Here is a 16,085-nt window from a genome sequence, read left to right on the forward strand (position 1 = left end):
TTAAAAATTATTTTAATTCCATTTTTTCTAAATACATTTTGTTTCAAAAATTATATTTAAAAATAAAAAAATTCATAATCACCTTTAACAAGTCCTTAATGTGTGCAAGTCAATTTTAACATTATAAAGTAGTTAATTTTGTAATTGAGGATTTAAGTTTAACTTTCACATAATACATTCTTAAAAATAGATTAAAAAAATTAAGTATAATTAAATATTAAATCAAAGATCTCGTAATTGGTTCAAAAGAATAAAATTGTAGCATTAATTAAAGTGATTAAAAAAAGTTTTTAAGATTAAATTTTAAATCCACGTGGGAACTAAAGTACTAAACCCACATAAGAGAGGCTTACCTCATCCATGGTGTCATAAGGGTACCCGACCCATCAAAAAACATTCCTCTATTTTGACCTCCAATCCTCCCTATATTCCTTATACCGTTAGTTCTTCAATACAAAGTTGGATTTGGAGTGAGACATGGTTGGTTGGATGGGTGGGAGGACCATATTATAGGGACAACCGGACAAGGTTTATTGTTGTTAAAATGCAAATAACCCATCTGTGTATTTGTAACATGTATAGATGCATTGCCATAGTGGTGCATGGGGCATTGAGGAACATAAGTAATGATACTATAGTTAATTTTCATTTAGATTGACAAAGTGGTACCAACATTACAATTTTGCCACACCTCTCTAAATGAATTTTTTATCCTGAAAGAATAGACTTACAGAATAAGTCAAAACAAAATAAAAGATACTTTACACACTAGCTATTTATCAGCATCAATGACTAGAACGATGCCATATTCTACATACGTGACCCTCCACAGAAATGTGCATCCTTTCTAACGAAAATCACATATGCTAAGCAAAATCAAATAAAAATTACAAAAGAAGAAAAGAATTTTATACGAGGAACTACTCAAAACAATGGTTTTAAAATCATCATGATGCTGTTACTGCAATAGATGAATTAGAGCTTTCTTCGTCTGGTGGGGGCTTAATATATTTCCCTATCACTTGTTGGCGATGACGCTTCCTTATTCTGTTTTGTTTTTCTATACTCTTCTGCTTCCTCTTTTCCTTCTCCTTGTGCCTTAAGCTTCTCTCTCTTTCAAATACACCTTGCCAGAATACTTCGCCGGTTGACGGCCACAACCAATGTCTCGTGGGATCCTCAGAATCTGATAACTCTGCCAAGTCCTCATCCATGCTCTTAAGTGTGCTGTATGAGAACCATTTGATCCACATTTGACCTCTGCGGCTCTTGAACTTGTGTTGTTCCTGCATTAGACCTGTCTCAGGGTCCACAAACACCATCCTTCTGGCACTGTGGTATGTCCACACATTTACAAGAAGCTCCAGAAGCCGTGAATAGCAATGTTTATCCTGGAATTAGAATTTATCCATGCTTTTGAGACAAGTGGAACAAAAATAAGCAGCAAGGATATAGTGTACTTGAAAGTAAATCTACTGTATTATGGGTTTGAATCCAGAAACAGCCTCTTTGCATATGCAAAAGGACAAGGCTGCGTATAATGACCCTCCCCGTACCTTCTCTTGGCGAGGAGCCTCCCTACAACAGGGATACTCTAGTTTTTTAAAAGATATTTATTTATTATGAATTTTAATTATATAAAAATAAACATTTATCTTATATAATGCACATGCTTAAAATACCAGTTAAATAGCATTTCACTCAGGCCAACAATCTGATATCCCAACTAGAATTATTTTTATTTTTCAGTGCAACAAAGTTTTTAACACATGTCAAACTACAGACTGTTGGAATTAAAAGTTATCACTTATTAGTTAAGAATGGGGTGAACACATCCAAATACCATTAACTAACATTAACCATCCATTATTTTATTCAAACCATGAAAGTTTTGTTTAAAGGTTCATGGAGTTAAAAGCTTCAAAAGGAAATATTGGAAATAAATGAGGAATTTAAAAACCATCCAGTTATTAGGGGCTTGTTTTCTTTTATGTACATGTTTCTTTTAACATAAGTACACAAGTCCTCAGGGTTGATGTTAATAAGTCAAAAGTGGAAATAAAAATTATTGGAAAAATAACACTTATTACATCGGAAATACAAAAGTCATTTATTTCCTTTTTTACCCGATTAAAACTTTCCACTTTTGGTTTCTTAATGTCAGCCCTGATCACTATTCAAAAGACAATATTTTAAAATAGATTCCTTCAAAACCATTAGTTAAAACCATTTCCATATAAGTGCTTCAACGTGAAAATTTTTTTAAAAAAAACAAAAACAAAAAACAATTGTGTTTTAAAAAACGAACTTTTATCAGAAAGATATTAAACCACGAGTAGAAAATGACTAAAAACCAAACCAGCAAAGTAAACTAATCCTTTGAGGTAGCAAATTACTTTTGACAAGCTCAAAGAACAGTGTCCTGTTAAATGGTGTTCATCATACATTTGCGCATCCAATGCATCCACAAACATTCTGCACAAATGGTAGCTTGCATCAGTTATTTAACTCTCAACAAGTTACAAGAGAACAATTTTCTTAGCTGACAAAATGAACTTAGTTTACCTGGAGAACATTACAAACTCCATAAAGGATCTTGTAGGCATAGCCCAACTCTGCATGACAGACCATGTGTCACCATCTACCGGCATGGGAGGCAAAGAATCCGCATCACCTTTTACCCCATACATTCCCCTCATGGCTTCTGAGAAAGCAAACCTTCACTCAAACACAAATGAAGAGAAAATCAAGCTATATCTTTAAAAATGTAAAAGGTAACGAAAAGCAAAGATCAACACTCAAGAAAAAAACACATTTGTTTAAGAGATCATACTTGCAATTTCCCGCATTAACGGCATCACAAAATGACCAAAAGTCCGTTTGCGAAGGGTTTCGTGAATCCATATCCATGCGCACCCAAAAATATAGTGCATCCCCATACCTTTTGGATTGGATAGCATCTAATAAAGCATTTTCAGCAATTATGGACAAAGATGCCTGTTAAAACCCAACACTGGATGTCAAAAAACCCACAAGAGAAAGACAAGAAATTCAATTTATCTTTTTCATTCAAGTCATTTTCCTACATTTCATCCTTCATGTCTTCTACACAATCAATCCAACTAATCAAAAGAAAGGACAATAGAAACTGGTAAAGGTCCAGTTCAGCACACACAATATCATTTTTCATTTTTCATTTTTCATTTTTCATTTTTATATATCAACAATTTCAAAACCTTTAATTAGACAAAGAATCTCCAGCTTAAAATACCTTATCATACCCACAATATCACTATATAAATAAGTTACAGGGTAACTAAAAGGTAATATAAAATTAGCATCACATGTCCACAACCTTCAAACCAAAAATGATTGACAAGGATAAATTAATCTTTTTTAAAACCAATATATTCACAGATGAAAAAGAATATCTAGAAGCAGATCTGCAAAGAAATGAGATATGAAAAACAATCATATACCTTCCTTGCTGTTGCTCTCCAAGACTGAAATCCAATCCAAGCATTTCTGTGTAAACGGTCAATCTTGTTTGCAATTGCAAAGAAGGCTCCATAATCACTAAGTAAATCTCGATAGTAACCATTATTCAGCAGTGGAAGACGAGAAGGAGCATCAACATCATCTCTCCCTGGTCTTCGACCTTTACCGGACTGCAAACATCCAGTACATTCATTGCGTCAGATTGAAATCAGAAGCCATTCATTATCAGTTCTGAATATAAAGCACAACAACTATTACAGAAGAATTGAGGCAATATTATTATTGTGTATGTACACCAAGGGTATCCAAAGATCCCTTTCAAGGTGTAGAGATCACAGAAGTGATAGCTTTGTTTCTCCCAACAAAGCCTTTTTCATACACAAGACCAGAAAATATATTATCATATGCACTGGAAAACATGGATTAATATGAAAATGCAAGCACACCCAACTTACCAGGCCAATTCCTCGATAAAGAGATTTTTTATGTAGAAAAGGCCAGGATCCTTCCCCAAAATAAGGTTCATATATGCATAGCGGTTGTCCTGTCCGCTCAAGCTCTCCTTCATCTCTTTCGTGTAAATCATTCTTTGATCTATCAGCCCTCTTAGCACTTTTATATACATCCTCCCATGTTCCATGTGACTGCTCCATTCTATCCTTCAACTGCATTGAAACTCAACATGAGTTAAGCTTACTCACCAGAAATGGAAGTCATGAAAAATCCAATACCCTAATTTTGTAAAGAATAGTCCTAAATCTTCCTAAACATTCTTCCTAATAATCCTCCTAATTGCTAAATGAAGAAAATATTGAACTTTTTATGTTTCCAAAATATTAAATGCATTTAGTTTTCATTTAATACTTTATAAAGTACTAGGAGAACTATTTGGAGATGTTTTAGAAAGACCCATTACTTTTCTATAAATTAGAACATTTTTTGATCTCACCTCTTCATCCTCTCTTCTTTTTTTGGTAATAGCCAATTGAGTATATTTTTCTTCTTCCCATAAGCTATATACAAATACATCATTAGCTGAAACTGCAGTAGTGGATCTATTTTTTTGAGAATGATTCAACTGGTGCTCGTATTTATCTAAAAATGTGTTGCTTCTTAATGCTCTATTTTGATATGTCATATTTGGAAAAGCTTCAAACAAATGCCACTGCCATTGTTCTTTAAAATTGGGGGCTATTTCTGAAACAGCCTTAGGTGGAGAAACCTCAGATGGAAGCCTGAGAATATTCTGAAGCAAAGATGCATATCCATCAATTGCTTCTGAAGCCATAAGATTCTTTGCTGTGCTTCTCCCTATTGAGGCAATGTTGCAAGCCAAGGGTGATATTTTCCCTTTTGAGATCACTTCTAATAAAATTTGTCTCAGAACTCTAATATTATCCTTTGGGAAAAGATAGCCATTCACCCTGTCATCAACCTAATTAATATCAACAAACTCAGTCAGTAATCCTCAGATATATGATATGAGAAACTTTTAACTCTTATTGTTTTAACTACAAAATAATAATCATTAACACTTTAGATGCAGTGAATTTATTATTAATGCCATGAAAAGCCAAAGTCTGAATTCTTCCAGGAGAATTCAAACTCAAGATTGATAAAAGTAACCACAAGCAATATAGACCCACAATAAGGTTAAAGTAAAAAAAAAAAAAAACTAGAGTGCAAACATACATATTTTCTGATCATGGGAACATCAGGTGCAATAATTGGTTTCTCAAAGGACATGGCTTTGATCAAAATCTCTGGAAAAGACTGTTCTTCAAGAAAGGATCCATATATCACTACATCTGCTGTGCCAAGAACAGAATCGGCATTCAAATCTCCAGCTATATGCTCTATAATACCTCCTGGATATTTCAAGCTATGCGCCATGGTCTAATGAAACAGAATACATGATAAGAAACTTCAAATTATTTGGCCAAAAACAAATAAAGTAGGATATATACCTCAAGAGCCACAGTGTAATTATTTGTCAATTCCTCACTATGAACAATGATTCGAAATTGTGCACTGGAATTATCTTTGTTTAAAAGGAAGTCCTCTAGAAGTGGTTTTAAAGCCCGTAAAACAATGGCATGCCCCAACCACATGCCCTTGTACAAAAATCGACTGCCCACAATTGCAATAATTACATCTTCTGGGCCATAGCCCATATTGGCACGCAAATTATCTTTCTGTAAGGCCATAAATGCTTCTGCTTCTAATGTTTCAGCAGGGGAACCAGGAATGACATAAAAATTCCCAGCATCAAATGTGGAGTAAATCATCTGTGGAATTACATAAAAACATTAGGTGTCATAATTATATGTCCCAACATAGTGAGATTTAACTTTAAAAAGTCAGTAAACAAGTTATCATATGCTAGTTAATAACTATAACCATAATGTTTATTTATGGTAGAACTAAAACTCGGTATAATAGTATATCAGTATCCAATATGGACCTTCTTGACATCTTCTAAATCGGATTTGTTCCTAAATAAATGATAAAGAAGCAGTTTAACAATGAGATAATTGTTTGAACGTCAACTATCAACATAGCAAATTATGAATCAATAGAGGAATGAATGACTACTTGAAAATGATATTGCCTTGTAACGCTTAGCATGTCAAGTGGTTGAGCAAGTGAAATTTGAGTAGACACCCTAGGTATGATTTCAGTGTATCAAAACATTAAATAAATAATTTGTCCCATACCGGCAAGGCATAGTTTGGAAAGACAACAACTGTTGAACGATTGAAAACTCTTCCCCAATCATTCAAAAGTTCAATCTGCCCATTAGTAGTATATTGTCTTGATCGATAAGCAAGAGCATTTTCATGCACAATCCATATAAGAGGGATAGACTTGAAAGGTTCCTGCAAAAAACTGTAACAACTAAAGTCATTCGTGTTACTTGAATAAGGATATCCATGCCAAAAACCTCAAACACAACTCATCGGTGCATAGCCAGTAAAGGATTCAGGTACCAACACCAAGTATCATACCAAGAAAAGGCACTCTTGGCTTCAAGAGAGCTCACAATTATACCATCATAGCTGCAAAAAAAACAGACATTCCCATAAGTTGCAAACAGAATTTGTTAATCTATCAAAAACAGTAGCATTTCCTCTGTCAGTAACATATTGAGAAACAAGCCAAAGTGAATTTATATGAATTCAGATATACTAAAGCAAACACAACTGCACCATACTATTTTAATTATTCAAATATTACAAGGATCAATACAAATCATTAAAAAGACAAACTGAAAGTGATGATTAAGAGAATCAAGTAACATTCTTTTCACAAACTGTAAATAAACATAACAGAGTAAAGGATAAAGAATTAATCAAGATTGTAATCCGTTCAAAAAAAACATGAAATCATTTGACTGTAATTTTCCAATGAGTTGAGTTCAGTATACCTAAAACCAGAAGACATACAAATCCACAAAGTAGAGAAGATATATAAAGCTCAAAAAGAATGATTTTAGTTGGTTCAGATTTCTAGACATTTGAACTATACAATGCAAAACGCTTCATCCAGATATAAAAATTAGAATAACATTCATACTTTAGCCAGTCTACAGTGTTGTTCCGCTTATCACAAGTTCTAATGATGGTAATGGGAACTCTTAAATTTCTCCATACATTATGCCCTGGTCCATCTTCAAGTGAAAAAACCTGCAAAAGATAGAAAATATTTGAGCTAAAATAAACATAATAAAAATAATTAAAAAATATGGAAAATGATGTGGAGGTGAACATCTTCTTAATGATATTTTAGCCTCACTTTGATAAGTCGCCAACATTCTCAAGGACATCAGTCTACATTTTTAAACCCGTAAATGCTTCAATTTTCAAACAATTGTCTAGCAAGGCTCTACATAGAAGTTGAATGAATATCTTGTAGAAGTATCTTCACTTATGCAATGAGGCATTTTAAAAGTTGAATAGTAAAGTAAGCAACACACGCACTCGAGAGTAATATTTAACCTATAAGTCAATATATCTATTTGTTTGTGTTCTCCCTCTCTTCTAGAAATAAAGCACCATATTCAATCCCACACTAGTGCATATCATACTTTCATAGGGAGACATTGTTCATTTAGCCGGTTCCCTGATCATTTTCCTCTGCCTAAATTCAAAAGTACTATTTTTCCAGCAAAAATGAGACCAAAACATAAACGGATGAGTACCTGAATTTCATAGCCAATCTCTTGCAAAGCAGATCCAACTGTTACCATAAGCAACTGTTGCGAATCAACCAACAGCTCTCCAAATACCTTCAAAAGAAATCAAAATGACATTCAAAATGTCAAGAGAGAAATAAAATAAAATGAAATTTCATGGATCAATCAATAACAAGGAAAAACTCTTAAGCACTAAAACATTACTTAAACAATAAACTAGACTCCAACTTAAACAGCTCTAAATTTATGCAAAACCTGCCCCCATTTTATCATTAAAAAATAAAAATAAAAACCATGCTGAAGTGAACCACATGCACAACCTACAAATTCAGCTTCTAGTTTAACTCTCCCCACAATGAGCAACAAGAAATTCTCTAAACAAACACCAATAAATTAAAACAAAAAAAAAAATAGTTGAACTAACCAATGCCAACTGAGGCTTCCTGTACCCAAAATGCGGCACTTTGTGGTTGAACAAATCCACATCTCTACCCTCACCAGCTCTGCTGAATTTCTCCGAAATCTTAGGCAAAAAAACAGCATCTTCCCCAATGTCCAACACAACATCGTGAATGTCTCCATATTGGAACAAATTATCAGACCGCATTCTCACAGCTTCCAAGGACCCCTCCTCGGAGTTTTCCAAAACCGACCCTGGCAGGAACATTTGGAACACAATGACCAAGCACAGGAACACCACCACCGTGCAAATCCATTGCACGTAATCGAGCTTCTTGAAGAGCAACCTCGAGAAGCTCGATCTGAACCTGTGAGAAAAAGGGTTCTTCTCTTTTCTGCTGAACTGAGAACCGAACAAGCTCCCTTTCTTCAATGAGATCCCTGATTCCAAGGAACCCATTAGAGTTCCATCAATTGGGTCGCAGCAGAATGGGGAAAAGCTTAAAGATTTGGCAAAACCCGCATGCACACGAACACCCAGATGCGGCTCCTTCAATGGGGTTCAACCAAAGTCGGAAAAGACTCAAACTTTGGTACTTGAATTCAAGAAAAAGACCAAGAAAGATTCTGAGTGTGAAGAAAATGGGGTTCTGATGTGGATTTGGGTGATTTGATTTTGGAACTGTTCAGTGATTTTTACTGAACGAGAAGAAAGAAGGAAGAAGAGGAAGATTTGACGAATGGAAAGGGAAATGCACACGACGGTAGAGACAATGGCCAGTGAGCTGAAGACTCGGGAACGAAACAAATCTAATCTTAAAAAGAAAAAATAAAAATGTTATTAATCAAATTGATCATTTTGTTTGCTGTCAGAAAGGGGAAGCCTAAGTGTGTGTTCTTTTAAATTTATTTATTTATTGGTAAATAAAAAGTGTGCTATTTTCCTATTTCTGTGCTAAAAAAAATATCAACCAAATTATATTAATATTATGCTACTAACATGGAAATGTTAATATCTTGTGACGAGCATTAAGTGAGAAGCGAAGGGTCACGCGTGCAGAAGAAAAGTTGAGGAAAACACCCTCTTTTTTTTTTGTTCTTTTTTTTTTCTTTCTTTCTTTTTTTCAAAATAGGTATAATCGCAGGGATCTTTATAATTATAATAATTAAATTAAGGATCAAGAAAATTAGTGAAACGGCTCTCTTTGATAGTGAAAATATGACAAAGTAAGATAGGATCTAAGAGCAAAATAAAATAAGAGTATGCCCTTGATCAAAATGAAATAAGATAAGAGAAGGATAAATTTTAATATATCTATTTACTATCTATTATCTATTATTATTATTATTATTATTATTATTATTATTATTATTATTATTATATATATATATATATATTATTTTATAGAGTAATATCACATAATAATCTTGTATTTATTTCATTAAAATAATTTAATTAATTAATCCAAATTTTATAATTATTCTTTTTTATTCTATTAAATTGATTTAATTCATTAAATCTTAAATTAATTGATATGATATATATTAATTTATTTATTGATTCAAAAATTAACTAATAATTAAAGATTTTATTTATTATTTTCTTGACAATTTCATTAAATCTTAAATTAATTGATATGATAAATATATTGATTTGTTGATTAATTCAAAAATATATATTCAATATGTTTTGTTAAATAATATTTATATTACGTATGTGTGTGAGTGGATAAGAAATTTATATTATCATATTTTTTTACTTTTTTAACATATTTTCTTTTCTCGTGTTCTCATTTCTTATTTGATCCCAGGTTTTCTTATTTTATTGTGTCTTTTCATTTCTTATTTTCTTATTTATTTCATTATTTATTGGCGTTTTTTCCTCTAGGTTTTGATTTGTGTTTTTTTCTATGGCATTTCATGAAACATTTATAATGTTATTTTTAACAAATGTTTTACCAGGTGGGAAAATGTTACTTATAAAAAAAATTAATCATTAACAAAGTCATTAATACATCCTACCAATAACACAATCATTAAAAAAATGAACTAAATCATTTTAAAAAAACAAAAAAAAACATAACATTATTTAAATAAAATAAATTTAATCTAGGACAACACACCAATAATAATAATTTAATAAAGCATGTATGTATATAAGTTATTGACATATCTCCTAACATATATTTATTAAAATTTAAACTAAATAAATAATAATATATTAAAATGCAAAACGATATAAAAAAATCTCACGAGTAATATATAATATTTAGTAAAAATCATGATTTGAAGCAAGTAATAATAGGTGATAGTGGTAACAATGCAGTTTACTAGTGGTTGCAGTTGAAGCTATGGCACTGACAGTCGGAGGCAGCCAATGCAAGTTATATTTTTTTATTTAATTTTTTAAGATATATACAAATATATTTTAATTAATATTAAGATAGTTTATTTTATTTTAGATCAGATAATGATATTTAAGTATTATTTTATTTTTTAATAAAATATTTCATTCTCCCTTTATAATCTCTATCATGAAGATAATAACATTGTCCTTTTAAATAAATACTCTATTTTCTTTTTGCAGGTTTTTTGTAGTGATAATTACATTCTTTTTTTTAGTAAAAAATATTTGAATATTTATTTTTATTTTATCATCTATTATTAATATTTTTAAGTCTATAAATGAATACATTTACAATATTTTATTAGTCCTTTGAGAGCTAAAATTATTTATTAGGGTGAAATATTTTTTTATTTCTCCAAAATTTTAACATATTATTTTTCATCTAGTATGTTAACTCTGGTAGTAAATATGCTTACATGGTGGACAAAATTAGTCAAAAACTATATCATATCTGAGGCATTTGTACAACATTTAAAAATAAAAAATTGGTGTTGGTGCATGTTAAAATAATGGATTAACATTTTGGATTTACTGACAGAGTTAACATATTGAATGAACAAAAGGATTAAAATGAGAAAAAAAATTGGAGGGACTAATTCCAAAATTTACATATTTTAGAGAAAGAAAAACATATTTTACACTATTTATTATTATTTACAAATGGAATAAGCTTAATTATGAACAAGATTGACAATTTAAATTTTGAGATACTAACAAATATTTTCTTTCTCTATTCATATTAATTTCTCCTCTTATTTTTATTTATTTTAATATTATTCGTGGGGTTCTAACATATTTCTAACTTTCAGTATGTTGGTCTATCCTAATATGAGTGTCTAGGTCCATCCTTCGTGGTAACAATATTAACGGAGACTGTGCTGATAGTAATACTCTAAGATGAATTTGGTTTAAAGGAATGAAATAGGTATATAAGTTAAATTTAAAAAAAAAATGAAGTAAAATGTAGATATATGATCCACATCAATTTTTAAAATCTTCATCTCAAATACACTCAACTGTAAATTAATGAAACGCCACCTTAACAACTACTTATATAATTCTATTACTTACTCAACAAATAAAAGGATTAGTAAATAATATATGTTGCATCAAATAATTGATTACAATAAAATAAAATAATCATCTCAATTATGCTATATTTTTTAAACCATCTTATGCTACAGTGTCTTATCATATCATATAAATAAAACTTGTTAGTGATAATATTAGTAGAAACTAAATCTAACATAGTCAACATAGTAGTTATTATGATTATTTAAGTACATACATAAATGCGTTAGATATTTGTTTTTAATTTTTTTTGTTATAACATTTATAAGAATTATATATTAGTACTTGTTTAGGGAAATGTCGTTATTAGTTAGACAATTGCTCTTTTCATTCTATCGTCCATGTTTTTTCTCCAAATAAAGGATGTCATTTCACTGGTTTTATAACATTGGAAATGTTTTCGAAGTTAATTTCTGAAAATAATAAGTAAATTCTTAAAACTAAATTGGTAAGAGTGGTGTCATCCACAGGACATATAACAAATGTAAATTTGCCATTATTATTTTAATATAAAAAATAAAAGATTCACAAAAAAAAAAATACTATTCACATTTGCATATAAGTTCGTGATCGTATCATTAAGGCATTCGAAACTCGTTATTATATGAGAAAATACATAATAAATATGGGACAAAAAGATATATTTAAAACTTTACAATAAACATACACCCCCTATTATTTTATATAAACCAAAGTAAAGATTTAGATCTTTAAATTTTATAAAACGATATATGCACACAGACATCCAATAGAGTTGTTTCAATGTGCATAAGTGTTATGTACATACATTTTGTCAATAATATATAAACATGGTAGGAAAATGATAATATGCATTTCTTTTTAAGAGTGTCAATAATACTTTTGTAACACATAATTTAGTTAAAATTTATTAAAAATTATAAAAGTAAAAAAATATCGAATAATCAAATATGAAATCACTAAAATTTATGTTTTTAATAAATTTCTTTCAATAATATAAAATGTATTTAAACTTGTTGTGTTAGAAAATGGATTGAGATTCTCTCAAATTACTGAAATTTTCTAATATGTGAGAGAGAGATATAAAGACACTATGAATCCCTAATCTCATGCCAAAGATAATAAAAAATAGGTCTAATAACTTACTTCATCTTTTATCGTATTTTTTAAGTAAGTTTGGTTATTTATCTTTTAAAAAATTTATTTTAATCTTTTATCTATTTAAATTGATTTAAAACTATCATTCTATCAATTTAAAGTTGACACTGTTAACAATATTTAATTAAGTAATGCGGTGAAGGTACGAATGAAACTCCCAATTAATTTTTTAAAAAAAGTTTCTCTCCTTTTTACCCATTTGAACTCAATGAAAGCAGGGTAAGTGAACCGTGAAAGTGATACGAATTAGAGCATGAAACCAAGGGTGTGATCTTTTTACAACTAGTATTTAATATATATGTGGGGTTTTGAAACTACAATCCAGGTAACTTCCTTGACCTTCTTAATTGGTCCATTGTCCCCTCTTATTTCCTCAAGATAACAAAAATAATTTCGATCATTATTTCTATTATCTTCGCAACTTGCTTGCACTGTTAATGCTTCTGTACGATATCACTTCGTTTATTACCATTATGGGGCAATATCAATCATCATCACCATTATCCTATATGGTCCCTATAATTAATATTATAGCCACATCATTGCTCTCTTTGGCCCCTAGAGAGTTACGGGTGACCCTTTACCAGAAATTGATAGTTTACCCACATAAACATTTTTGTAAAGGAGGGATTAATGGCAAATAATATAGATCTTACAAGAATTATAAACTAAAGTAATTAAAAGTAGAAAACTGATCTATTTGTACAAATGGAAGTTATATTTACTGAGGATAAATTGTAAATGTTATGAAACATTAGTACAATAATAAATGACTGTTATAAATAAGACACTGCCATGGTTGTCGGTTCGCAGATCCTCTGTACATCTGAAAGACTGAAACTGTCATGTGGGGTTGGTTGGTATTTTGGAAACAAATTCACAAATTCTGGTTTAAACTCATGTATATGTATTTTATGAGCTATGGTGGCACAATTTTACTTTTAAGCTCCATGAGATACTACAAAAATAATGATATTTCACCATTGCACTTATTGAATTTCACTTTTCAATGTTGGAGTTGGAAATCATTATTTTTAAAGAAATTGAAGCTTTTTTGTTAAAATATATTATAAAATTAGAAGAAGAAGAAAAAGCTCGAAATAAATAAATTCAATTGCAGTTTTAATTTATTGTTTAACTATTAAAAAGTTAATACAATATTTAATATTAGTTATAACTATATCAATATAGTTGAATTTAGCAGAAGAAACTTTTTATTAAGTGAATTAATATTTGAATTTTTGAAAACTGTTCAATTTAATGTCTGATAATACTTCAAATTGACAAAATGCATTCGTGAAAAAGTAATATATATATATATATATATATAATTATTTTATCTTTTGTTTATTTTTATATTTTCTAGCATACCTGAAAATAATACATCAAAAGAAAATTCGCAAACTTTTGTGATGCCTAGAGAGCATTTTCCAATTCAAATGCGCAGAATTGCAGATGAATTTTGGCATATAGCTTTTGAAATGTTAAATGAACACATGATTTTACGGAAACATTATTTAACCGACACTCAGCAAGTTTTAATATTCTATTTTAACTTTATTTAACTGGTATTGTCATTAGCAGCGTTTGTAGTCCAACGGTTAGGATAATTGCCTTCCAAGCAATAGACCCGGGTTCGACTCCCGGCAAACGCAATTCTTTTCATTTTATTTTTTACGCGAAAATCTAACAGATTTTTCTGTTACGCTAAGCAGCCAGCTGTTCAATAATCAATGATGCAAGCAACCAGCTTAAAAACTGTGAACAATATCACATCTCACTGTATCCTCCTTACCAATGTGATATGACAGATTCAGATCTGAATGCTAAACTCCAAACCTTAAATAAAGTATTTTATCCTCTTTTCCTTTTTATATTACTAATATTTGAATATTTTTTTATCCCCAATATTCAAATACAAAATCTTAAACCTCAAATAAAAGATTTTATAATGGAAAAAAGTATTGAAAGGGAAATATTTTTCTAAAAAGGTATTTTTTTAAGAGAAGCATGAAAATAATAATTAAAGATGGTAAAAATATTAATAGAGTCAATGGTATTTTTGCAAAGGCAAAAATCAAAAGATAAATTGAATTGTGATCTTAAATTTTTTAAAATATTTTTGCAAATTGCATGTGATAACATGTTTAAAAACAAAATTTAATACGAACAGGATGAAAGGAAAGTTTTAACAATGGAATAAAAAATTGTAGTTATAAAAAGAAAAAATCACAAACTCAATATTAGTAAACAGATTAAAAGGGAGAAAATAATATCACAAATAATTTTTTATTAATTCATCTTTATCACTAAAATTATGTTATAAGTATTGTTCATTGTCATATCACTTTTAGCTCTTACACAACTTGTATCCAAGTTTTTATAACCTGAAATTTTTTTCCTACTAAGTCATTTTTGTCTCAAACAAATAAGCAAATTTGTTTGGGTGCACACAACAAGGCTATTATTGTCTTACACACACATTTACAACTTAAGCACCATGTCTTTTCTTCTCGGATTTACTATTTATTTTGATAGCTTTACAATTTAAGAAATATTCAATACAAAGAGAGCTTGAAGGTAAAAGAGAAAATTCACTCCAAAGTTCTTAACTTCAATATTTCAACTTTTTATAAATTTATAGGCTTCAACAACAAGTAATCATTATCTCTAAATGACCTTCAAAAGACATATGATGCATTGTTCGGAACAAGTGTTCGTTGGAACATTAAATGTGAGTTCATTCCAAGTTGATAAAACACTATCTTCTTCCAGCAACACTTCTTTAGCTAACTTGAGTAATTAAATTAACTTTTGATCACAATAAAAATGACATGTCTTTATAGATGAAGAGAGTTTAAACTTGATTATTATATTATTTTCTTCACCTTGACAAATCCTAGAAAGAATATTTCAAGTGATCAAGAAATTAGAACATTAACTAAGTCTCTATATTTCACATAATTAACATTTGCTACCATCTAATTTAACAGATATATAACAGATCCAACACTTCTATATGCTAACATATCAAATACAATTTTTGATACTTAATATTTATTTATATCAAATCAAAATTATTGAAAATTATGATTCATCTAATCATCTTATAACTCAACAATTTCAAAGAAAAAATAAATTTAGAAATTTAGATTTTTTTATATAAAATTAAGACTATTAACTAATTTCAACGATTTAATTTTAGTAAGTGTAAATTATTTAAAAGTGATTTATGATCGGAAACAGTAGGAGTAAAAAAGAATAAAATACAATTAGATTCCATACTCCACAACCCGAAGTTCCAAACCTTAAAAAACTCAAACGTTTCATCTTATAATAAAGAAAAATTGAAAATAGAATTCAACGAATATGAATCGT

At 29.8% G+C, this 16,085-nt stretch overlaps 1 protein-coding gene and 1 non-coding gene across 4 annotated transcripts; one reads left to right on the forward strand and one right to left on the reverse strand.

Annotated features, from left to right (window-relative positions):
• Nucleotides 1–624: 624 nt before the first annotated feature.
• LOC100806723 (uncharacterized) lies at nt 625–8,965 on the reverse strand. 3 transcript variants are annotated; one of them, XM_003529863.5, is made up of 14 exons: nt 8,118–8,965; nt 7,700–7,786; nt 7,075–7,184; nt 6,507–6,557; nt 6,216–6,387; nt 5,466–5,786; nt 5,191–5,394; nt 4,448–4,933; nt 3,954–4,163; nt 3,480–3,668; nt 2,834–2,997; nt 2,566–2,718; nt 2,397–2,475; nt 625–1,391 (listed from the first exon to the last, which is right to left on the reverse strand). In XM_003529863.5, exons 1-14 carry the CDS (start codon nt 8,550–8,552, stop codon nt 948–950), a joined length of 3,105 nt encoding a protein of 1,034 aa, XP_003529911.1. In that variant the 5' UTR covers nt 8,553–8,965; the 3' UTR covers nt 625–947. The 3 variants fall into 3 exon arrangements, with proteins under 3 accessions (XP_003529911.1, XP_006583261.1, XP_040873227.1); XM_006583198.4 differs by lacking the exon at nt 4,448–4,933 and having other exon boundaries at nt 8,118–8,955; XM_041017293.1 differs by lacking the exon at nt 8,118–8,965 and having other exon boundaries at nt 7,075–7,183; nt 7,698–7,786.
• A 5,325-nt stretch (nt 8,966–14,290) lies between these two features.
• On the forward strand, nt 14,291–14,362 carry TRNAG-UCC (transfer RNA glycine (anticodon UCC)). The gene has a single exon. It is a non-coding gene; the product is annotated as a tRNA-Gly (tRNA).
• The last annotated feature ends 1,723 nt before the right edge of the window (nt 14,363–16,085 follow it).

This window comes from Glycine max, chromosome 7 (assembly GCF_000004515.6).
Source record: "Glycine max cultivar Williams 82 chromosome 7, Glycine_max_v4.0, whole genome shotgun sequence".
In the NCBI taxonomy this organism is placed as follows: domain Eukaryota; kingdom Viridiplantae; phylum Streptophyta; class Magnoliopsida; order Fabales; family Fabaceae; genus Glycine; species Glycine max.

Bases quoted from the DNA above. Each gene is read 5' to 3' on its own strand.
- LOC100806723 (XM_003529863.5), bottom strand. From the start codon at position 8,552: ATGGGTTCCTTGGAATCAGGGATCTCATTGAAGAAAGGGAGCTTGTTC. The intron at 4,934-5,190 runs GTATGTTTGCAC...GATATTAATTAG, and splicing joins TTCCCATGATCAGAAAATAT to GTTGATGACAGGGTGAATGG. The intron at 2,719-2,833 runs GTATGATCTCTT...GTTTGAGTGAAG, and splicing joins GTTAATGCGGGAAATTGCAA to GTTTGCTTTCTCAGAAGCCA.